This window comes from Crotalus tigris, unplaced genomic scaffold (assembly GCF_016545835.1).
Source record: "Crotalus tigris isolate CLP2741 ecotype Arizona unplaced genomic scaffold, ASM1654583v1 scf7180000017541.2806704, whole genome shotgun sequence".
Classification (NCBI taxonomy): domain Eukaryota; kingdom Metazoa; phylum Chordata; class Lepidosauria; order Squamata; family Viperidae; genus Crotalus; species Crotalus tigris.
In genome coordinates, this window is record NW_024096462.1 from 1,925,557 (window position 1) to 1,950,986 (window position 25,430).

The window sequence follows — 25,430 nt, forward strand, 5'->3', positions numbered from 1 at the left end:
GAGAAGAAGAAAAAATGAGAGAGGTATGACAGCCTTCTCCAAATACCTAAAAGAAGGCAAAGCTTATTTTCTATTACTGCAAAAAGTTACAGGAAGATGGATTCCAGTTAAATGTTAGAAGAAACTTCCTCATGTAAGAGTACTGTAGTTCAACAATTGTAATGACATGTGAGACTGACCTTGGGAGACAGGGGAAAGAGCTACAGCCAGAAGAAGGGTCAAATAAGAGACAGCTTAGGTCAGAAGGAATATGGGCATGAGGGACCCTCCCTAGTTTCTTGGGCTGTATAGGTGACGGAGAAGGAATGTACTTTCAGACTTGCAAAATTCTGTTAATGTAACTTGACAATAAAGTAGTAATAGTTCATTTAGGCATGTTTTGGATTAGCTCACAAGGTTGACAATAATGGAACTGACTGGTATATCTCCTTCATTGGAAGTATTTAAGCAGGGGTTTTAATTTGAATTCTTGAAGTGAGCTGGGAGATCCTTCCAATTTATGAGTCTATGAATTCTAGATTAAGACGCTAAACCTGGGCAGATAAAATTCCATACTCTAGGGTCTCCAAAAATGTATTGTCAGGAGTATAGCCACTGGATATCATCTTGTTCATTTCATAATAATTTTCAAATATGGAAATGAAAACATGAAGATACAGATGAGTTCTTCGTCCATTATCAGCCTCTGGAAAGTATGAAATAATACTGAGGATGCAAAATGGCTTCCTGGAGTCTCTAGAACAGTGGTTCTCAACCTGTGGGTCGGGACCCCATTTGGGGTCGAACGACCATTTCACGGGGGTCGCCAAACAACGCAGTCTGCCATTTTTCCCCCCTTTTCCTTAGCTGTGCTACTCCCTTTTATTCTATTGGCTTTTGAAAGCCAATAGAAGAGACGCTCTTGAATAGAGTCTAATTCTATTGGCTTTTAAAAGCCAATAGGAATTGTCCAGGCTGTCTCTGCCCTGCTGAGCCCGCCAAAAGTCCCAGTCTGCAAATGGTGCTGCACCAGTTGAGTAGTCCTCGACTTACGACCGGTCGAGTAGTCCTTGACTTACGACCGGTTGGGGGTCGCGGCATTAAAAAGGTTGAGAACCACTGCTCTAGAAGGGAAGAGACTATTCTGCCATATAACAGAGATCTTGAGTCACATTGAAGATTCACAAATGATTAAGTTGGAGAAAAGAGCAAGAAGAAGGGGACGTATGGATTAGGTTGATTTGGAAACTGGTAGGGATTTCAGTGTTGATTGGCATGTGTACACTTGTGGAGCAGTAAGGATTTTTTCCTCTAATTGATCTGAGAGACTGGTTTACCTTAGAAGAAGGTAATGAGCCGAGGTGGCGCAGCAGTTAGAGTGCAGTACTGCAGGCCACTTTAGCTGACTGTGTTCAGCAGGTCAGCAGTTCAAATCTCACTGGTTCAAGGTTGACTCAGCCTTCCATCCTTCTGGGGTAGGTAAAATGAGGACCCAGATTGTTGGGGGCAATGTAAATATATATATACATTGCTTACTGGTGTACACCGCTTAGAGAGTGCTTGCACTTAAAGCGGTATATAAGTCTCATAAATAAATAAATAAATAAAGAACACTTTAAATTCAAACACAAATAATCCATGAGGGATTGTACTATGAATAGAGTAGGCTGGCTAAGGTGTTTATCATATTAAACTATTCTCCAATTGGAACACATCTTGGGAAGGCAAGGGGACTGGAAAGGCACTAATGGCCCAAAAAAAGGGCCATTCCACGATGCAATCAGTAATGGAAGGGAAGGTTGTACTGGCAATTCTCTGAAAGGTACCAGCTGCTGAAGTTCTTTAGTCATAGGGATTTTTAGTCTTAAGAGTATGAGTTCAACTGCTGGGTTTGGGGTCCAAACACATCTCTGTTCATATAACCCAGGGGTATCCAACTTAGGGGACTATAAGACCTGAGGACTTCAACTTCCAGAATCCCGCAGCCACTATGACTGGCTGGGGAATTCTAAGAGTTGAAGTTCTCAGGTCCTAAAGTTGCCAAAGTTAGACCTTTCTGATGTTAACCATTAAGGAAATATTCCTGGAAACTTCCTTAACTTCAATTAACTCCATGGTAATTCTTGATTAAATATGAAAATAGTTTGCCATTACCTTCTTCTATTTCAACTTTCCAGTCTAGCTTACAGCCTCAGTAACGAAGCACAGCCATGCTTAGCCTTTTCAAAATCAGCCAGAGTTGGATAAGTACAAACACTGTAATATATGCAATTTTTCTGAGTGTTTCCTAATAAAGGAATTGCCTTGTTGATGTTAACGCAGCAGAGCAATAGAGGTATAATTATTTTATATAGAAATTCATTCATTTCATTTTCTGATTTTTTTTCAATACAACACCATAAACTTCCTCCATTCAAAGTCAATTTTTTTGTGACTTCACCATTAACAGAAAAAATACTTTGGGTGGCTCAGCTGTTATTTTTTTTCCACAGTAAAATGCCAATAGTATTGGAGGCGTTCTAGCTCGGCCAAGTGTCTTTCAGTTTCTTGTAGAGTTTCGGGCAATGTTAAGATATCTTGGATAGTTAAGTCACATAATGCCTTAGGGTTTGTTCCAACAAGCTCCAGGAAGCCCTGGAATCTGTCATATTCAAGAAACACATTTATAATTGTTATCTCATTTGTTATTCAAATATGTTTATTGGATCTGGTGTTGAGTTTGTGTATATAAGTGTGTGTGTGTGTGTGTCTGTCTGTGTGTTTATGTGTGCCTTCGACTCCTTGCAACTGCTTGGGCGAGTTCTGGAAATCTTTTCAGAAGAGGTTTGCCATCGCTTTCTTCTTCCTGGGCTAAGAGAGAAGAACTAGCTCAAAGTCACCAGCTGGCTTCATGCCTAAAACAGGACTAGAATTTACAGTCTCCTGGTTGCTAACACGGTGCCTTTAACCAAGACATTAAATAATAGAGTAAAGCAGAGTAGAGTAGAGTAGAGTAGAGTAGAGTAGAATAGAATATTTTTATTGTCATTGTGTAACTCCCGACGAAATTAAGTGCTTTCTTGGCTCTCTTGTATGTTGATACACTGGATTTTACTCAACTAATATTTTGGTACACTTTAGTTGTCTTTTTGTTGCAATACTGAGTCACCCTCACTATTTGTTATTTGGGGGGGGCTATTTAAAAATGCTGATTATTTCCTTTAAAGCATAAATCATCCAGACATCATATGAACCAAATTTCTCTGCCATCTGAGAAGGGCCTATAGGTAGTCTGTAGAGCAGATACTTTATACAGATATCAGTTTAATTTCTCAGCATCTCAAGTAAGGCTGGGAAGAGAAAATATTAACACTCTACAGAGCTGTCATCTGTAGTTTTTATCAAACCAGATGGATTAATTAAAGAGGTCGATCAATGCAGGCTCTTTAACCTTCCCTCCAAGCCTTGTGTAGTCTCTTTTCCAAGTTTCTCCCTTTGGTTGTTCTTAGCTTGGGTATTTGAGAACTTATCAGACAACGTTAGAATTTGCAAACTAAAACTACTCTTACGGTTTTATTGCTATTTATTTTATTTGGTTGGCAATGTTAAATAAATATTTGATGTTTGTTGTGGCTGCAACCTCAACTCCTCCTGGAACTTACTAACCTGACTGGTAATTTTACAATCAATTCACATGATGTGCCCTGCGCAAGTTTCAAGATTTCTTTCATAGTTCACTAAAGAAGGAATAAAAATGTCATGTTGGGTTTTCAAACATTATGATTTTAGCATAAAAAGAAGTCAAGGAAATGTTTTAAAAAACAAATGAAGAAGCAAACCCAAACGGAGCAACAATGATGTATCGTAATTGTTGAAGATCTGTACTTCATTTATGTTATTTCTCAACCTTGGGTCTTCAAGATGTTTGGACCACAATTCATGCATGCTGTCTGGGGAATTCTGGGGGTTGAAGTCCCTACATCTTAAATAAACACGAGCTTGAGAAACATTGGTCTCTGCCATCTAGAAAGAATCTATACTATTCCACAGAGGGCTTTGATGTAAGACGTGAAACATTTTAGAGTCCCCAAGTCTGAGAAAAACTGGTTTAGACTGTTCTTTCACAGTCCGTGCAATATGGCTCTCACAACTAGATTTTTTTCAAAAGACTCAGAGAGGAAAGGATACAAAAGAAGAGTTTTAAAAATTCTATTTATTTATGATAAGGACAAGACTGCAAAAACTTCTAAAAGAATTAGAAGATTTCATAAGTCTGAAAATGCTGATGTGTTATGCAAGCAGTATTATTTTGAAATGAGCTAAAATATTCACACTGCAACAATTCAGATACAACTGAACTAGGAGGCACCATATCTCAGAAGAAGTAGAAGGAAAGAGATATTGAAAAAAAAAATGATTGCAGATCTCAAAAACTTCCATTGTTTCAAATCAATTAAACGTTATCTTATTTTAGCACCTCACATTAAGTTCTAACAGGCTGTGCTAGTCGAGTTCTTTTCTTTCTTCAAAAGATTAACAGAAGAAATGAAAAGCATGAGTAAGTGTGCTGTGGGGAAGTCACTCAGTGCTTACAGCCATATGTGCTTTTAAGTTCTGCTAAAGCATATAGCTGTATTGGCGACTGTTTACCAACCAGAAGTAACTGGCTCTGTTCATGGAACTACCCTTGAAAAGCATCTGGAAGCTTCAGCTGGTACAAAATGCAGCCACACGAGCTAACTTGGACCCCGGAAGAACAGTGCATTGGGTGCTGGCCTACTTCCAGATTCAATTGTAGGTGTTAATTTATGACATTTAAAGCCCTAATGACATGGGACTACCTATGGAACTATCTTTGCCCCATCACATCAGCATGTCCATCCAGTCAGATAGGGAAGGTATGCGGCAGACCCCATCAGTTAAAAAATTCTGAACAGCAGGCCCCAGGAAGAGAGTGTTGTCTGCCATTGCCCGACTTTGAAATATTCCCCCCCCAAAGTGAGGTGAACCCCCAATCTCCAGGCCTTTGAAAGACCTGGCCTTGCCATCTAGCTTGGGACTCCCAGAGGAACACACAGCCATGAGGCTGCTTAATGCCCCCAAAGCCCTTGTAATTGCTACTGTTCTCTTAAGCATCCAAAACAAGGATTGTTATAAATTGATTTATAGTAGTCCCATCCTTCCCCAGATTATATTTCTTGAAGAACTTGCCTGATTGGTTTTTCAAAGAGACTAATAGTGTTTTTTTTCTCTTGAAGTGGAATTTATAATCTTCAGGATTAAACAGCCCACTCATTCTTCATATGGAAAAAAATAAGACAGATGAACAAGCTTAGAATATTTCTGTCTGCACATTTGGTTCACAAGAAAGAATTCAGAACTCTTTTATTTTAATGCAACTATGAATAGAGTACAAATCATGTCAGGTGCCAGGAATGTTACCTTCAAAGTAGAATTACTTATATATATATATAATGTTCCTCAAACTGTTAAAAGTAACAGAGAAAGAAGAGTTCCTGGTGCATTTTGTAACATTTGCTCCCAGAATGCCATTTATCCTAACTGTGATTTTATATGCACTACTGTGATTTACCTTCACCCCACGTGTGTTATGACTCAGCCCTACGGGAAACCAAAGTGGATTTAGGAGAAGACTTTTCAAATGCGTCTATTGCTCTCACTTTAAACAATGAGAAACATTTCTCAGACGAGGGAAAGATTTCTTTACAGTGCTTTTATTTAATTGTCTGGAACTCAGAGGAAAAACTAGGTGTTTAGGAGCTATGATATTTTCTTACTGCATCATGAGTTAAGTGACCCAAAATATTTACATAACCATGTCTTCCAGAGTTCAGACACTTTATTCCTCATTCTTGACATAATTCAGCCACATTTTCTTAGTGGCAGAAAGTGCTGCCACTATGAGGAACATATCATCAGTATTCTACAACAAAGTGGGAAACAACTTCAGTGATTATAGCCTAATAGACAAAACACTGGAGGTTCATTTTAGTTTCATTTATTCAGTAGTCAACCAACAGAATCTGTGGGTATTTAACTTATGCACAGTGTTCTTAATAGAAAAATACCACCTCAATCCACTGGGGAGTAAATAGCATGGGTTTCTTCATTTTGTTCTCTTGCTTGATTTCTTGATTATTTGGTTTACTGACAGGTCCTTGATGCTCTCTGAGCTTGTCTGCTTTCTTGCAAACATTTCATTACCCAAACTAGGTAACTAGGTAATGAAATGTTTGCAAGAAAACAACCAAGTTCAGAGAGCACCAAGGACCCCTCATTTCAATCCTGAGCTACAAATATTCTCCTTTATTGATATTTCATATACTGTCCTACAATTTAGTTTGCCTACTAAGAATCAGAGACAAGATATGTGCAGAGTTATTTATTTAATCATTCACTCCGTTTACGTAAGTGCCCAGCTTGCAACTATGACTGGGCAATGAACATAGAATTAAAAACCAATAAAAAGTAAGGCAAAAAATAATAAGCAGAAGTAAGATGAAAGACATGAAGTCACAGTTCATGCGTAGCTTTCTGCATAGGTGTATATGCTCCATTACTTTAAGGTACCCTATTGCTTTGGGATTCTACGCATACTGTAGAACAGGGTCAGGGAACGATGGCTCTTTTATGATTTATGGACTTCAACTCCCAGAATTCCTGAGCCAGTCACAAGTCATAAAGGGACCATCATTCCCCACCTCTGCCTCGAATCAGAAATTGGAAATACAAGCATTGGAATTGTGTCAAGCAAACCTTAATTCTCTCAGATTTGCTATAAAGAATATTTATTTTAACGCCAGGGTGATCTTAATTTCATTGTTGGGGGCCAGCTGCAGAACCCCCTAAAAGTTTTCATTTCCAACCATTCCAAGCTGAAGTCACACAAGATAAATAAACACTCAGAAAACTGAATATTGCTTGGAATTTATTTCCTTTTTTAAAATGCACAAAAACATAATTTGGTTTCACAGTAGGAAGAGATCCAAAATTACATAATGTAAACATGCATATGCACCATCACCCCCATAATATGTGCAAAAAGCAAAAGCTAAAAGTAAGGTGTAAATATCAAGCTTTTTGGAGTACATTCCCCTTTCCTCCCTGAACCCCGGTCTATATCTCAAGTAGGCTGACGTTGGTCAAGTTTCATTTCAAAAAATGAGTGGTTTAAATAAAAGTACCTTGGAGTCAAAAAGAAATAAACTACTGTTCTTTTCCAGGATACAAAGTATTTTAACATCAATACACAAGCAGTATTGCATATTGTTTATGAAAATGCCCAGAATAACCCATATCTTTCAAGAAATGCATTTACATACAAATAAAGCAAGTCATTGTAAGGTTGAAAAAGAGAGGAAAAAAACTCATTTCCCCAGCAAAAAAAATGTTCTCCACTGCAATTTATGCTGGAGTTCCAGTATCCTATGGCTTTCTGCTTTGTAGCGCTTCCAGAATGTTTCTTACATTGTAAACATGCAGAAGACCCCATTTTTATCCCTGTCCTTTTGCTATAGTTTCTTTGGCATTCCATAGTCATTACCTCACCTTTATGTATTGTATGGTAGGGTGATTTTGTTGTGCTTTAAAAACTTAGGAAGAACATTGATGTGATGGGAACCCAGAACAAGACAATTCTAAGTCAAGTTCTGAAAGACTCTGTTTTAAAAGAGAGGGACCCTACCTATAGTTCCCCAATATACACTGTAATAATTATCCCTCCTGGTTGTTTATTAACGTTAGTCTAATGGCAGTTTCATACATTGCAACAGTTGTGTCTAAGCCAGTGTTTCTTAACCTCTGCAACTTTAAGATGGGTGGACTTCAACTCCCAGAATCCCTCTGGGTAGCATGCGACGGCTGGGGAAATTCTGGGAGCTGAAGTCTACCCGTCTTAAAGTTGCAGAAATTAAGAAACAGTGGTCTAAACCATCTAGAAATAAATCCATAAGATGTTATTCCAGAGAAACTTTAATGTATCTAAGCAATATATTTCATAGAATGACTGCTATCACAGGATGATACTTTTATATGACAGCATCATCTATGTTAAAGGTGTGTAGCCTACATAAAATAGGCAGTGTTCTAGAGTACTATTTGCACAATGGCAGTCTTCTCCACACTGTGTGCTCTCTAAATATGAGGACTTCCAGGTTGTCCAGACAACATGTCTATTGCTGATAATTCTGGGCACTGAGGTTTACACATCTGGAGGAAGAACAGTTTATGGAAGTCTAACTTAGGGTCTCATTGCAAACAAACAAAGATAAGATGCAAACTAGCAAACCCTGAATGGCTGCTTTGATATACCAAATGATCCAAAATCTCTTGGATGTGATTGGTCTATTTCCATCTTTGATATGTCATTTAATCTAACATAATAGTTTGACTGTCACTATTTTATCCAGTTGTCGAGGAAAATAATAAGTCTTGTATGTTTGGAGTTCACAGTATACATTTTGACGACTTACAGGGTTTCCAAAGTAATTTGCTATATAAAGGAAACACTTTAGGAAGGATTAATTTAGCAGTTTGACAGATACTGTACAGCAACAGTGGAGATCGTAAAAATCTACTTTTTCATGATAGAGCTGAAATTTTCTTATACTGCAGTGCCTTGGCCAGGTACAATAAGAATATATATTTTAAATAACAAACACAGTCATTTAATCCTTGGTGAAAAGCTTAAATTAACCAAACCCAAGTTTGGTATACTGAATGATCTGCATACAAAAATCATGTATAGTAGTAAAGAAAAACAACAAAAAATTAGTTTTAAATCAAGACCTCTTGCCTTTAAGAAAGGGATACAATTTTTAAAGATTGTGCATGGAACACGTGTCATTGATTCCTTATTACAGCTATATTGTTATAAAATACCATTATCAAATTTTAGCAGTGAGCTAAATTAATGATAATAATTGATTGGTGCTCTCAGAGGGATACCGAAAGGATTTTTTTGATATGTGGAAATATTGAATTTATCAGTTCTGAATATCCCAATTTTGCAAAAAAAACCCCATCCTACTTTATTCTTAGATGCTCTCTTAGTCATTCTTAGCTCCTTGGTTAGGACTTGAATTATTAATTTCCACCAGTCTTACACTGTGAATCTAATAATTTATTAAACGTATATGCCACTTAATTATCAACAACTCTTAATTGCCTCTCAACAGAAGCCCTCAATTCTAAGTGTATGCACTGGATTAATCAATTTGTAGAAACTAAATGTGATTAGTTTAAACCATGTGAGTTTAGGAACCATCTCTGATAATTTTGGAAAATTATGTGGAGTTGTGTTCTACAATAGATAGCTAAAACTAAAATCCTTTCAACCATTCAAGCATTCTATTCTTTTTCTATCCTTCAGCAAATGCCTAACCACCATTAGGAATCCAATCAACTCTCATTCAAGAATATCAAGAAGCAGAGACACCACCCCTACCCCAATATGCAGCCTGTATGCAGCTTTATGAAATCTCTACTTAGAACATTGCCCACATTATGTGATTAAATATATATCCAGATCTTAATCCATAAATGTAAACATTAATTTCCTAGTAACCCAAGTATCTTGGCCAGTGTGTTGGGTAGCCTTCTCTACTAGTGCTCTCCAGACTACTGAATTATACCTTCCATCATCACCAGCCAGAATAACTAATAACTGAAGTACTTGGAAACAAAAAGAGATGGTGGTTTAATTAACCTTGGGAACACCAGTCTGAGAAAAATTAATTACTTGAACAGTATCTTAACTTCTTAATCCAAAGGGAACCAACCTACTGAACTTCCATCTCAGAAGCAAGAATATTTGTTTAAAACAATAATGTAAATGTTATTGTGTTTGTTTGTTTTTTTAATCACGGGAGATATCCTGGATTGTGCATGTAACAATTCAGGTTTTTCATGAAAGGAAAATTGCCATAGTTTCATTACATCTATGAGACTGGTTCCATGCTCCTGAAATATGCTTCCCTCAATCTGATGTTCTCCAGATGTGCTGGATCATGATTCATCACTGGCCATATTGGCTGGCAGTTTTACAACACTGATCTCCAAACCTGGCAACTTTAAGACTTGGGGACTTCAATTGCTGGCTGGGGAATTCTGGGAGTTGAAGTCCACAAGTCTTAAAGTTGCCAAATTTGGAGATCTCTGTTCTCGAAGATAGAAGACACCAGTGTGGAAAGTCTGAACTAGACTTGGGACAATCGACATAATTTAGAACACTTTACAAACAGAATGAATAACATTTGTATATTTAAAAATGCACGTTAAAAAAATTAACACTCAGTGTAAAACAATCCAAAAAATACAAAAGAAAGGCAACTGTTACAGTAGATAACCACTGAAAAGCAAGGACTCTCATCTTCCCCCCCAACATAGCTTTAACTGGCAACAGCAGCAACTGTATCATATAGGTGAAAGTAAAGTGATTATTTGGCACAAGAGTCCCAGGGAAAAAAGTACAAAGACAGGTTTAATACAAGAACTGCAATAAGTATGTCGGAGTTCAAGTGCAAAAAGCACCAGTTCTGACTTTCATCACTCTTGGACCAGCAGAGAGGACTGCAGCCTTTGACAGTCGATTTCCAAAAAATGTCTCCAGATAGCAGGAACATCAAAAGCAATTCACAGAAAACAATTTCAGGGGTCTTTGCAAATCAGAAGCAGCCATGAAGAGGAAATGTGGCCTGCTTTAATAGCTGTACTAAATGTATTTCTTTAAGTTCGGTGAATGATATCTTTGATCTAGAATTATATTCTAATGACAATCACACAGTCTATAAAGTGGAAGGGATACATGTGCCAGGAAAACTATTAACAACTTACAGAAAAGTACCTATTTTATCTATTAAACTACAAGCCTGAATGCAGTAAAATTCTCTTCTCTGCTATCCAAGTTAGCTAACAGACAAGATTTAAAATTCCATAGTAACCAAGCAAACACTGAATGCTAATTTGCTTGAAACATGCAAACAGCAAAAGCAGCACACCACTCTCATGCCCTGGGCCACTGTGAACCAAGAGCTTGGAATGGACAACTGATCACAAACATAGATTGGTATGAGGTACAGAGTTTGTCCAGCATTTCTAATATATTAGTAATCCCTCTGCCACTTTTTCTGGACAAATCAGGAACAATTTACACACTTCAAAATGCCAATTTGCTTTAATTTCAGTTTCTCTCATTGGCAGTTAAAAGAATCTACTCTCTTTATTCTTGGTAGCAATTCAGAATCTGCACAAGACTTTGCAAGACCTGTTTTTGGAAACAAGCTAGGACTGAAAAATCCAAAGATGTCCAGTCTGACCTAGATAAAATTCAACATTTCTTCAGCTCTGAGTTTTTGCTGGTATGCAATGATTTGAAATAACTTTAACTATCAAGTCACAAAGCATTTATACCACAAACCACAGGGTTAATTCGTGCTTTAATTATTGCTATAATCAATTTAGTAGGATGCTTATAGTATTACCTCTATAATTCAAACATGTAAAAACACACGTTAACAAAATAGCTATTTGACCCCTGAAGTCACACTATAAATATATAAAGTACTATCTAATTGCTTGGTGTAGCACATATATTAATTTCCTATACTTGTCACTCACTACTGAAACACCACTCTATCTAGCAAACAATCATAAAATATGAGATGCCAATTTTCTTTCCTGACCAGCAGGGAATAGGAATTAACAGGTAAGTAGCTTCTGAGGAATCCACACCAGCCATTAATTCAAATTAAACTAAGAAAAATAAATCAGAAGCTCCCTAGCATTATTAGAAATCTGGTTCATAGGCAATCTGCTCCACTTGCAAATTACCTATTGTCCTATCAAATAACAAATTTATATTAAACCTGCCCTTTCAATATTTATCTGAACGACTAGATTTAAATTCTTTTTAAGGGATTCACTCAGTGACAGCAACTAAGCAATTACATTAATGGAAAGCCTCAGGCTCAAGTCATGCAATTACAATTTTTCATGCATTTAAAAAAGTCTTAATGTCTTTTAAATATTCATTCAAAGGCCAAACCATCATGGCTTCATTCCCAAAGATTGGCCACAAACTAAATAGGCCCATAGTTTTCCAGACCCAGAACTAAATCCAATCTGATTTTCCTTCAGCTTTCTTTCCAGTTTGGTTACCAATGGTCCAAGAGAGCAGCCTAGCCACGTGAATGTTTTTGGTACAAAGTGCTCCCTTGATCAATTTCAAGGTCAAGCAGACTCCTCTCAGTAGCACTTTGACTTGACAGCCCATTCCTGAAACACCATGAGGAAAATCCCCCATATTTAGTCAGAGGACATCAGAGCTTGTCAATCACAGAATCCCACTAGAGTTAAAGGCTATGGGGTCCCCTTAGCTGTCAGAGAAATCATGGAGGATTATCATTGAGGTTTTGATGTTTTGCTATTCAGATACCACATTAGTGAGAGTCAGGGGATACAGGGATACAGTAGTCAGAGTTTGGGTAAACACAGAAATTTAATTAACGAAGCCATATTCCAAGCCATTTCAAGCAACACTAACATCATTCATCGGTTACCATTTCACAGATCAATTCTTTTGAAAAACTGGACCCACCATAAGGAAAGGCTGAACTGGTTGTCTGTGTTTACCTGAACCAGATTCAAAACAACACTCTTAAAAGATCGTTTTTGAGAGATTTGTCTCTAAAACTACATGATATGTTGCTCCTTTCCCCCCCCCCATACACATTGGTTCCCCAAACTTCTCCCCAAACAAATCAAGGTTACAATGCTGTTATTAATATCCTAGTGCTGATAAAAACTCTCCCAGTATCTGCACAAGGATCTCCGACTGGACATAGAGAAAGGGGACTCCAAAAGCTACCAGCTGGCACATGAAAAAGGAGTCCAAAGGATTTTGGGCTATGTGGTACCCAATGGAGGAAACCGTGCCCTGCAGCAGCTGGCTTGCCTCCCTAACTCTGTCAAAGACGCAGAGCGAGTATCGCATCATCTTGCCAAACAAGGAAGCAGAGCTACCTGGAGTCTTCTCTGATGAGGCTGAGATGGAATTGGCACGCCCTGCACCATCAGCCGCCATGCTGTCCTGTACAGTCCCTTTGTTGTCCTGGAGAAAAGAAAGGTAAGGAAATAGACTAGGTAAAGGAAGATGCAAATGCAAATGAACAAGAGGTGACACTACGCCTGTTTGCAATGAGAACTGCTGAGATCTTACTTAATCATAATTTGATTCATTACAATACTTTTAATTCCTGCAAAACAAAGACAGCTTTTCAGAACTGATAACTGATTTTCAGCATATCCAGAGGACTAAACCGATCCTAAGCTGTTGCTTGATCCAAAGATACCAGAATGACATTCAAAGGGGGAGGCACTCAAGAGCTTGACAGCAACCTATTATTTAGAGGCTGCACCACCCTACAAATGCATACAAGTCCATTTGGTCCGTTTCCTCCCTCCCTCCCTTATCCTTTGGCAAAGCCCATCCTCAACAGCTTGGGAATCAGATGGTGAATGGGTTAGCAAAGTCTACTGGCAAAATGACAGGGGTTAAACCAGTCGTGAGCTGGAAGTTGGACCCCCTAATATAATACATGCTTCCCTTCATCACTGATGCTCCCTGGATAACAGGTAAACATGATCACTTATTTCCTTATTTATTTAAAGAAAGTACATAGCTGTCTATCTCACATAGTGATCCTAGGCAGCTCATAGCAGCTAATAAAACAAGATAAAAAACATAACAAGCCCTTTTCACCAGATGCCAGGCCAATCACACTATTATGAACCCTGTTCTAGCCCAATTTTGGGGAAAACAGCCAAGTCTTTGTCACCTTCCAGAAGGCTAAAAAGATGGGGACCCTTGAATCAGAGGTGTACACACACACACACACAGTGTGTGCGCGTTATATATATTGTGTGTACTATATATATAAACAAACTAAAACATGGATTTATAAAGATGTGGATTTGGCCATTTGATGTTATGTTATGTAAAGTTTTAAATGCAAAGAAAGAATATAAAGTCAACTATAGAGATAAAATGAGCATGTTACTGTTTTAATTTATTCCTTCTCAGCTAGTTGATCTCATATTCTGGATTGGGGTATAGAGCCTGATGTCTTCCACATATTTTGGCTTGCAGTTTCCATAAATCCTCTCCGTGGCCCATTTTGCCTCATCTTTATGAAAGAGATAGCCCAAAACATTTGGACATACCCATTAACAGCCAGCATTGCAGATTTTGAATCAACTGATTGAAAACAAAGTCCTGTTTTGTGAAATACTCGAACAGATGGAAATAATACAAAGAAGAGTATTTTTATGGTTCTATACGATATTTTCAATTTTGACTACAGAGAAATATAATTTTACATCTGCCAACACATTCTTGTCTGGTCTGTTAAACCTTTAAACCTTGTTCAGTTCTGCAAGGTTTAAAATTAAGTGAGACTCTCCCCTTGCAAGCAACTCAAAGCCATTTTTTTTAATACCAAGAAGCAACTCTTATTAAAATAAAATAAAACCACATCTTACCTTCCCTGACAATGGACCCACAGCTGGTCTCTTCCTCTGAGCATACCCTGAGAGCCTATAACAGTAGTGAGGTTTGCAGTAGAATTTTCCTATAAACAGATCAAGGAGGACAATAAGATAATAGGCGAATGCCACAGTTGTTTAACACTTGCAGTGCAGGAATTCGATTGTGTCGTCTCTACTTTGTCATGTCAATTATATCCCCAAAGTCTGAATTTAACATTCCAGCTTCAAAAACCATCTATTTTCCTACGTTCCCCTGACATCTATTAACCAACACCCAGTTAACCATCCGGCGTCCCAGGAAAACTTGTATGTTATCCCAAACAAAGCACTACTGTTAAGGGACAAAGGCTGTATCACATGAAAAGCTGGCAGAAAAACTGCTAGAAAAATGAATGCAAAAACAGAAGGGCTGGGCATTAACTCCAAACAGGCTACTGCTTACAAAGAACTCTGGGAAACTTTGGGGGGGGTGAACAATGGGCAAAACGGTTGGAATGTGTCATGCCAAGGCAGGTGATTTCCAACTATAAATTTTGAATATTTGTCTTAAATATTCTAACAGCTAACAGATCTGCTCCTGAAGTCAGAGGTACAAGAACCTCTGATGACCCACTAAACCAGGGGTAGGCAGCCTTGGCTCTTTTATGACTCATGGACTTCAACTCCCAGAATTCCTGAGCCAGCCATGCTGAGGAGAAAGGGAGTTTCCAAGCTGAGCCATGCTGGCTCAGGAATTCTGGGAGTTGAAGTCCACGAGTCTTAAAAAAGCCAAGGCGCTAAACCTTCTGAAGAGTCTCTGAGGAGACTTATGGAAAGTTACGACATTAGACAAAGATCTTAAAAGTTGAGAAACTGGCCATTCCTCTCCTCGTTGAATATCTTTGTTAGCAACTTACGGGATTTCTCAAGAGAAATCTAACCAATATGTGGCTGCAAAGATCTATAGTCTCAGCACTGAAATAGTATTATCAATTGTAAATATAAAATATAACCAGCCTTGCTAAATATTAAGCAACATTTTCCACAACAATAACATAAATTAAGAGTTGAATCATATATATTCTATCCCAGTGGTGGCTAACCTATGGCACACATGCCAGAGGCGGCACTCAGAGCCCTCTCTGTTGGCACACGCGCCACTGCCACCAGTAGCAGATCCATCAGGCCGCCACCGCCGCCCGGAGCAGGAGCCCCGCCCAGCACAAAGGAGGTGAAGTGGTCGACTAGCAAGCTCGAGTAGAGGTGGTAGAGCAGAGGTCACCAACCATTGTCGATTGGCGGACTGTAAGAAAAGGGAGGGGGAAGCATTTTACATGTGAGTGGGCATGCATGGGGCCGCGAGCATGCACGTGCTGCAAATGGGGCGGGGCTAGTGCCTTTGTGATACTCACTAGCCCCGCCCGTTCTTGCATGGTGCAGTGCCTTGTATCTGCACCCCGCGGTGCGGCAGCAGCCATGTTTGCACCTTGCAGCACGGCCCATTTTTGCACCCCTGGTTTTTGCGTGCCAGAGGTGGCACTCAGAGGCGCCTTCCTGCCCCCCCCCCCCGAGGGCACCACAATGCTGATGCGCCCCTGGCACTTTGCAATAAATAAGTGGGTTTGGTTGCGGTTTGGGCACTTGGTCATCACTGTTCTATCCCTTCTCTATTGGAAAGAATTAGCCTTACTGAAAACCTGCAGTTGAGATTTAGAAGTACCTAAAAGCCTCCTTTCTGTAAGAGATAGGAGTAACTGTTGTTCGTTGCAAATGCAACTGAGTAGTCTCACTTGATGTTTTTGCAAAAGGTTAGTAAATCCAGGTCTATATTAAACCTAATACCTAGCTTTAATATAAAACTATATATTAATATGTGTACGGTTTGTACTCTGTCAAGAGCTCAAGGTGATATACATAAAATTACCTCCTGCTCCAATTTTTCCCAGAACAACAACCCTATGAGGTAGGTTGAGCTGAGAAAGTCCAAAGTCTCCCAAGCTATTATCACGGGGAAGATTGATTACAACTTGGGAGTTCCCATCTTAGATCAAGACCTTCATCATTATATCATACTGGTTCTCTTGCTGGGAGAGGAAGTTACTCAAAGTCTTCTATGGTTGAGGAAGGACTAGAACCCAACTGTAGTCCAGCACCTGGCTGGTTCTTGAACTTCAGAGAAGAACTGGCCCAAAGTCCCCCACGGAGCTTCCATAGACTTCAACCTGAGTCTCCCTCAGGTTGGTCCAGTTTATAACGTGTTTCCCTGAAAGTAAGCCCTCCCCGAAAGTAAGCCTTCCCTAAGACCCTGCACAGACGACCGGCCACCGATTCCGTCTGATTTCACCATACACACGAGGTAAGGAGGAGGAGCTGCCAGTGCCTCTGCAACGAGACGAAGCCGATGGGGAATCTAACCCACACTAGTCAATAGTATACTGGTTCCTTATTGCCGCCCAGCTTGTTCTTTGCTTACCTGACTTCCAGCCCCGTCCTGTTTCTCCTTCACGATCCTCCGCTGCCGCGTGCAGGGAAACAAATGTTTGTGGGGGGAGGGGGAAGGTAAATCAATCAATTCCAACTTCACGAGATTTTTTTTTTGCGAGAAGTTGGAATTGATTGATTGACCTCCCCCCGCCCAACCTATTTTGTTTCTCTTCATGCGACAGCGGAGAATTGTGAAGGATAAACCGGACGGAGCTGGAAGTCAGGTAAGCAAAGAATGCAATTCCTGGGGGAAGTGAGGGTATCTGGGGAGGGGGCAAGCTCTCAGGCTCCACGGGGAGGGGCAGCCAGCATGGGCGCTGACAGCAGGACGCCTGCTTGCTTGAGCACCCTCCCTCCCTGAGGCTCCAGTGTTCCACCTGCTGCTTTGGTCCTGGGCTGCCGCCTCCCCACTCACCTCTCATTCAGGCCGGGCCAGGCCAGGAAGGTGGCCTTCCCGGATCTCCAGGGCAAAGGCCCCCCGCTCTGGCTGGAGGAGCGTCAGCCTGGCCTCCCCCACCTTGACGCCTTTCCTGTCGCCACCGTCCAGCACGGGCACCCTGACACGGGAAGGGCACGCACCCCATCTGCCCTGATACTTGGTCTGCCACCACGCTCTTGCTGCCGCATTGTGTCTCCACCTCATGCACAGGCCCCACCCTGCCCCTGCGTGCTCGCGGCCTGCTAGTATCGGCAAAAAGCAAGACCTACCCAAAAGTAAGTCCTAGTGCTTATTTCAGAGCCCAAAAGAAAGTAAGACTGGGTGTTACTTTCAGGGAAACACGGTAGTTCAGCATCTATTGTCTACATAAGCATTTTCTGGTATTTATTTCAATTTACAATCTACAGTAACATTAAAAAATGTACATTTAAAATAGCTAAATTGTATCCTAATATGTTAAGATAATGGTTCCTATATTTTGCAGTAATTCAACCCACTAAAACAATAATTGAACTTGTGAATTCCTCCCTCCATGCATAAAACTAATAATTTCATTGGGGTTAGGGTTGGGAAAGAAACAAATCTACTACTTTAATAACTAAATTTTAATCTATATATCACAGTTGTCAAAGACTCTATCCATTCCCTGTAGCTTGTGCAGATAAAGCAAAAATGCTGATGAAATTCACTTCCACTTTAACTGAACCACCCCCCCCCAGTTTACTGACCTAAGCAAAATGGTTTATAAACCCCAGACTGATTTTTAATGGTATTCTGACTTGTCTTTGCAAACCTAATCAGATTTTTTTTGAAATTATGATCTCATCTAAGTTCCTTGTTAACCCTGTTGTTAAGATCATAAATTAAGGTTGTGACTTCTATAGTTAAAGTCATGGACTGACTTTAACTATAGAAGGGGAATTCCTCTAGGTTGTTTGTGACCCCTGCAGTTAAGGTTGTGGACTAATATCAAGGACCTCCATGCTAATTTTACTATTAGTCTTTGAGACTCATTGGAAAACTTTGGGTTCTGACACTTTTTTAACCACTTTATAAGGCTGCTTTTGGGGGGGGGGGAAGAAATAAAAGGAAACAAGATTTCAAGTGAATAACCTTGAGCTCCTAAAGAAGCAGGATATCAATCAATCAAACAAATTAATTAAAATAATTCTAATTCAATCAATTTTCAGATATTGCCATTTACCAATAGTTCTGTTTTTGCACCTCAGTCTTTTCAGATTATCCTAAAATGACCTAAGCAACGTGCAATGACCTTCTTACTGTCCTCTAAGGGCATATCCCGAGATGTATTTCTGCAGACGTGCAGCCCCAGAAGACAAAGGCAAATTCAACTTCAAAGACAATTTCACTTACCGTCCACCAAATCATAGGCATAGGATGACAAGCGCAGTGTGGTGGTGCAGTATTCACATTTAAAGCAGCTGCGGTGGAAGAATTTGCCTTCAGCGCTGAGCCTCTCCATCACGTAGACCCGCTTGTGGCAGAAGTAACAGACATCACTGCCTCCAACATTGGGGGGGAATTCTTTTTTTAAGGAACCCTAAAGTGACAGAAGCAAGGAAAGCATTATAAGCTTGTTTTCAATCCACTGATGCCATTCATTTTCTCTTGGGTTGTCTTGAAATTTTCTACAGAGGATGCTCCAGAGAATGCCCAAAACAAAGTAACGTACAAATAAATCAAAGATTCCTGAGACAGTGAGAAAAGGTTGGCAAGTGCTACAGGTAACCCAGAACCTGTAGCACTTAACTACCTGAAGTCTACAAGCCCATGGCATTAGAGGCTATATAAATAATTCATACAGTCTCGTTGACCTTCACCTCCCATCTCTAAATGAGGAAATCATTATTTACTTTGTAAGGCTATTGTGAAATAGATACCTGTGATATAGAAATTAGAATGGTAATAAACCTCCTCATTTATCAAGGCAAGAGTTTCAACCGGTCTATATGATGTCAAGTGGCGTCCGCATATATATCATCCTAAAGAACTCATCTTTTATTCATAGGAGTCTTTATAAGAATGAGGAACAGAAACAGGTATGTCTGACTACTTGTCCCGAAGATGCTTTTCAAAAGGCTTTCTTTGAACTTGGACTTTCTTGGTTTTTTTCCCCCCTTGAAGACGTTTCGCTTCTCATCCAAGAAGCTTCTTCAGTTCTGAATGGTGGGGAATGAAAGGATTTATATTTTTGCAATCATCTGGTCATTAGCACTCTGAAGGCTGATCTTTAGCTCTCTTGAGAGTCATTGAGACTTCTTGGGGGTTTATCTGTACCCTCAGGGTCACCTGAATCAGACTGCAAATTTGGACTGCTAAAAGGACCGTGTTGGAAGACAAGAGATAGGTGATGAGTTATGCCTCCCCCTCTATTGAGAGAGGGCTGTTCAATTTTAACACTGATGACCTCTTTGATCCTTCTTTCAAACCAATGGTCCTCTCTGTCCAGAATGTGGATTTTTCTATCTTCAAAAGAATGGGGGGGGGGGAAGACAAGGAAGTCCAGTTGCTTTTTGAAAAGCAGCTTTTGGACAACCATGACTTGGATGATTGAGAATCTCTACAGATGTCTGACTACCTCAGATAAAGCACCAAGGGGGAGACATATTTTATTATGAGATGAAGAAAGAGAAGCTAATTTAAAATATAACACTCACAAGCACACATTGCTTTCTGCAGGTCATTCTCTTACCAGTTCCTTTTTGTCTAGAAGGGTTTTAGGCTGGTCTTTCCTTTGAAGCTGATTGGCTATCTGCTCAGCCAATGAGCTCACGCCTCCTGTATACATCTTTATATACTTCTACCAGGTGAAAATAATTGGGGAGAGGGAAAGTAATGGATGGAAAGAGAAACAATATAAATTGTGCTGAAACCAACAAAAGAAAAAAAAATGAAAAAAAAAGGTGCGAAAACTAAACAAACCATGCCAAGGCAGTGGACCAGGCAAGTGGGTGTGATACCAGCAAAACAGGTGACAGCAGCAACCAGTGGTATAAGCAACACAAAATGTAACCACTCACAGTCCATAACCAATTCCACATGGATTCCCAGGAGACACTAACTCGTTTATCAGAAAACACCTCAGCAAATGGGAAGAAGTTCAAAGACCAAAATTTCTCCAACACCTTATTTCTCCAATATGCTGTTATTTATCTCTGCACTGCAAAACCAGGCATAGCTCTTAGACAGGTCTAGAGATTTTAGCAGTAATTTGGCCCTGCTGATGCACAAGGCAAGAGAATAAGAGTAAACTCCCAATTCAGCAAGAGACGTGTACTGTACGTGCTCAAAGTGAGACAATCCAAATTTAAAAAAACAGCCATGGAATATTGGACAGTTAAAAACTTGCTTCCATTACCACATCTTTGCTAAATCTAAACTGATCTTCCCATCTGAAAGATACTTGTGTTAAAAAAAAAAGTCATGTTGCTATTTCAGGCGCATACAGTATACAGAAAGAATGTTATTCACAGCAATATCCAAGTATTTGGATATTATGAGTACTTATGGCATCCAAAAACATAACCTTGGGAACTGTATATTCTGAATAAAGGATACTTTGGAAGAAAAAGAAAATGGGAGCAAGAAAGAGACGCTTAATATGAAAATTGCTGATATTAGCTTATAGCCCAAGAAGAAGAGTATTTCTACAGGGTTCTAAAAACAAACTGTAAATGAAACTGCATTACAGAAAAAAAACAGGCAGAATTACCATTCAGAACTATATTGGAAGAGAAAAGCTTTTGTTTGACAAGGCACACAAAATATATTCTGCCAGCACCTCCATGGGAAACGAAAAACAGATTGATGTTGGATGGCATCTCTTCAAGAAAAACAAGTTTGAAAAAACACTCAAAAACAAAGTAGAACCATCCAGCAGTTCAGTTGTTTCAAAAACAAAGAACGTTCCAACTATTGTACATTAATTTCCTTTGCACAGAAGAACGCAGGCTAAGACCTGCAAGCTTTCCCTTTTGCCTTCTTGAGTGCCAGGCACCTGAAGGCAATAGGAAAGTTATGATAGCTTATCCTTCTCCAACCTAATGTTGGGCAGATATGCAGAAGTACACTTCCATATTGCCCAACTACCAAAAACTGGAGAGGTCTGTAAAATCTGTTGTGACTATAATGCCATTTCTGAAGATGAGAGCAATGTCAATCTAGACACATGTAGCTAGAAGATTAAAAGGCCTGCCCCCCTCCAGCCCCTAAATTGATGCCCATTAGTCAGTAAGAGCTAGTCTATTGCAGTAGTTAAAGTGTTGGATTAGAAACTGGGGGACCATGAATTCTAGTCCTTCCCTGGACATGAAAGACAACTGAGCAGTTTTAGGGCTGTCCCTCACTCAGCCCAGTCCATCACGCGGGGTTATTGTTGGGAAAATGGGAGACAGAAAAATTAGGTACACTGCCTAGAGTTGTACAAGTAAAAAAGGGATATAAATCTAATAATAATTTTATTTATTTTATTAAATTTGTTCGCTACCCATCTCACCATAATAAATAAACTAGGGGGACTGAGATTTCTACAAATATTTTTCAGTCTCTTTGGATTCATTTTGTCTCTTTTTTTAAGAACCATTGAAGCTCGCAAAATTCAAAGTTGGCAGTGATCAGTGTGAAGAAATTGTCTAATCTATCCCCAACTCTACTGCCAATCATCTGTGAAATAATCCTAGCACTAGGACAAAGAAAAATCCCCATAATGTGCAAAATTATGTAAGCCTATCCTATGTTCACAGAAGATAGCTTACAGTATGACGTTCTTTAACTAAAGCCCACAAGCTAGTCTCAACCTTGCATGGAAAGTTCTACAATGCCCACTTTGAGTTGGGATATCAAAACTGTACACATTGTTCAGAGAAGGGGACTCCACAGATTTACATAAAATTATTACAAATCCTGGCTGATTGCTTAATAATCTGTAATTCTTAAATTGCCTTTTATTGTGGCTGCAAAGTTTTACTTAAGAATACAACACCCCACACCCTCCTTTTTTTTTTTGCTGGAGAAATCACAGAATTTGGACTTCATTTATGTATGCTATACATAAAGTTGGGATTCTTGCCTTTTTTAACATAAATCTCCTATAAATTTTGGAGTATACTGCAACGCGCTCTACATGGAGCTACCCTTAAAAAGTATTCGGAGACTACAGTTGGTCCAGAATGCAGCCGCACGAGTGATAGTGGGTACTCCTCGATACACCCACGTTACACCTATCCTCCGTGAGCTGCACTGGTTGCCTATCGGTCTCCGGGTCCAATTCAAGATGTTGGTCATTACCTTTAAAGCCCTATATGGCTCAGGGCCAGGCTATTTGCGAGACCGCCTACTACCTCATAGTTCCCTACGTCCGGTTAGATCCCACAGGCTGGGCCTCCTTCAGGCCCCGTCGGCCAAGCAGTGCCATTTGGCGGGGCGGCGGAGGAGGGCCTTCTCTGTGATGGCACCCATGCTTTGGAACCAGCTCCCCCACGGAGATTAGGACCGCTCCCACCCTGTTGGTCTTCCGTAAGCTACTTAAGACCTGGCTTTTCCGGCAGGCCTGGGGTTTATAAAACCTGACCCCTGGATGACTGTACTGTTTGTTTGTTATGTTTTATGTGTTTTTTATTGTTAGCCGCCCAGAGTCCTTCGGGAGTGGGGCGGCTTATAAATTTTAAAAATAAATAAAATAAAAATAAATATTGCCTATTCATCTAATTTGAAGTTCTTCACAATTTGCTTTGCTTTTCACCCTGCCCAGTATTTCAGGAGCATATACAAGTCTGGCTAATCTACAGATTATCATCCCACCTTGCAATCAACATCCATGAAGTAATAATTGTTTTGAAGATAATGTTGCTATTTCCTGTTTCTGTATGAATGAAGCAAGCAAATCTTCTAAAATTGCATATTATCTTGAAGTCTGGCAAATTAAGGGCCTTTGAAAATCCTGTTTATTTCCATAAATCATGACCTTCTGTCTTATTCATGTGCTGACAGTATAATTGGCCAATTATATTGGATAACTGCCAGAAACCAGTTTCTCTCTGCTTGTCAGCAAGTCTTATTGTGACTTGTAAATGCTTCTTCCTTTTCATTTAGAAGAGCTGGAGAAAGTGTGTGACCTATGGGGTTACCCCAAGTTTTTTAGTAATTAGTTTAAGTAGGTTCTGCCTCAGTCAGAGGAAATGACTACAGAGGCCTCTTAGTCTTGATTTTCTACCCCAAATCTGGTTGGAAGAATTTCCTTTTTTGCTTGCAAAAGGAAATTTATATTCCCAGTCTTCTAAGCAGAAAGTGTTTCTGGATATCTGTAAATTTAGCCACCATGTTGGATATACCACTCAAAACTATATGTCCTTCTGCTATCCAGATAAAAGCGAACCAACACACAAGAAAACAAGCTTAGATGTAGAATACTCAGTTTCAATAATAAATGTATGTTTATCTGCAGAAATAAGCATCATTTTCTGATAATAAATAAAATGTTTCCTAGTTCAGGAACACTTACGAGCTTTAGTTTCAACAAGGTGAGCAATAAGCATTTCATTTCTTCACTGTTTATTGGTCTCCATTTTTTAATTTCCAAAATGCAATACACTGTGTTGTAAGTTGCCGTGCAACTTCAGTCATCATAATGACAACTACTGCAAAAGTGAGAACAAAAGGAGGACATGATCCTGAGATAACAGTGGAGCAAGGTGAGAAAGAAATATACTTGTTGACCAAACCATAGTTTGGTAATTGAGCTCCAGGGGTGCCTCAAGCAGACAGATACATGACAAATAACAATATTAGAAGGAAGAGACTCTTGAGGACCTCCACGGTGTGTGTCCTTGTGTTTTGTGAATGAGTTTCAAGGCATACTCTAAACTATACCCAGTGATGTGAAAACAGGCAAGATGCACATTAGTCCCAACTTCTATACACCTTGGAATACCCTGGGAATAAAGCAGGCTAAGCTTTCTCATTCACAAGCACTCAGCTTCACCAAAGCAAAGACCAGGGGTCTTCAAACTTGGCCCTTTTATGACTTGTGGACTTCAACTCCCAGAATTCCTCAGTCAGTATGCCTGGCTGAGAAATTCTGCGGGTTGAAGTCCACAAGTCATAAAAGGGCCAAGTTTGAAGACCCTGGCAAAGACCTTGGAGATGCCTGAGATCTATTCAACAGCAGAAGATGGAGCAGGCTCGTGTATGCAGCCAGGTGTAGCGAGAAGCCCCACACCATGCTACCTGTCTGAGGGAATCAGATGAGGGAGAAGAGGGGCGGCTGGAAGAGCGGAGGCTACGGGAGAGCTCCCACTGCTCGACAACTGATCGACGAGCTCGCTCTGTCTCTGGCTACAAAATAAAGGCGAGAAAGTCAGGCAATGACATGTTTAAAAGTCATGGGAAAATAAAATCCATCCAAGTTTCAATGTATCAGATGTTTTCAGTGGGAAACAACAGAGCCTAAGTGCTAGTGTCACCCTAAGGGCTTTCCTGTCATGTTTTGTTCAAATTCTGAAAACGAGGATCTATCCAAATTGATGGCGACTGAGGGCTTTGGAAATCGTTAAACTACACAGTAGTCATCAATCTGCTCTGAAGAAAAACTGGGGAATCTTCCTAATAAGTTTATTTAGTAGGATATCCTTTGATAACACTAAACAGAAATATTCTGGATATGAAACACAAACATAAACAAAAGATTGGGGTTTTGGAAGAGATTATTTTAAAAACTATAGCAAGAGTTTACAGCTATATGGCAAAACTGCTGACTGGAATGTGTCAAAAGAGAAGATTTTTTTTTAATACCATCACGATTAATTTGGGGATTGACTCTATGAGCCAAAATTGATAGCTGAATGGACAGAATTTGACACAGCAGCAGCTTACACAAGACTAGAAAGTATATTCTAGTTTTCCTGAATCTGGCAACCTCTGCATTGTGTTTAGACAGCAAATGCCAGACTTCCCAGCCAGACACTGGAATTTTAGGATCTGCAGTCTC

General features: G+C 39.7%; 1 protein-coding gene across 25 annotated transcripts in view; it reads right to left on the bottom strand.

Annotated features, from left to right (window-relative positions):
- Positions 1-25,430, bottom strand: part of MICAL3 (microtubule associated monooxygenase, calponin and LIM domain containing 3) — a 217,999-nt gene that overhangs the window by 54,688 nt on the left and 137,881 nt on the right. For 18 of the 25 annotated variants that reach the window (XM_039364504.1, XM_039364665.1, XM_039364415.1 and 15 more), the window contains 5 exons: positions 24,671-24,778; positions 20,139-20,246; positions 18,800-18,986; positions 14,518-14,606; positions 13,000-13,087 (listed from right to left, as the gene is read on the bottom strand). In XM_039364504.1, coding sequence (XP_039220438.1) covers positions 13,000-13,087; positions 14,518-14,606; positions 18,800-18,986; positions 20,139-20,246; positions 24,671-24,778 — 580 coding nt within the window. Of the gene's footprint in view, positions 1-6,894; positions 12,610-12,999; positions 13,088-14,517; positions 14,607-18,799; positions 18,987-20,138; positions 20,247-24,670; positions 24,779-25,430 lie in introns of those variants that run through there. The other 7 variants (XM_039365972.1, XM_039366057.1, XM_039366142.1 and 4 more) reach the window with 3 other exon arrangements.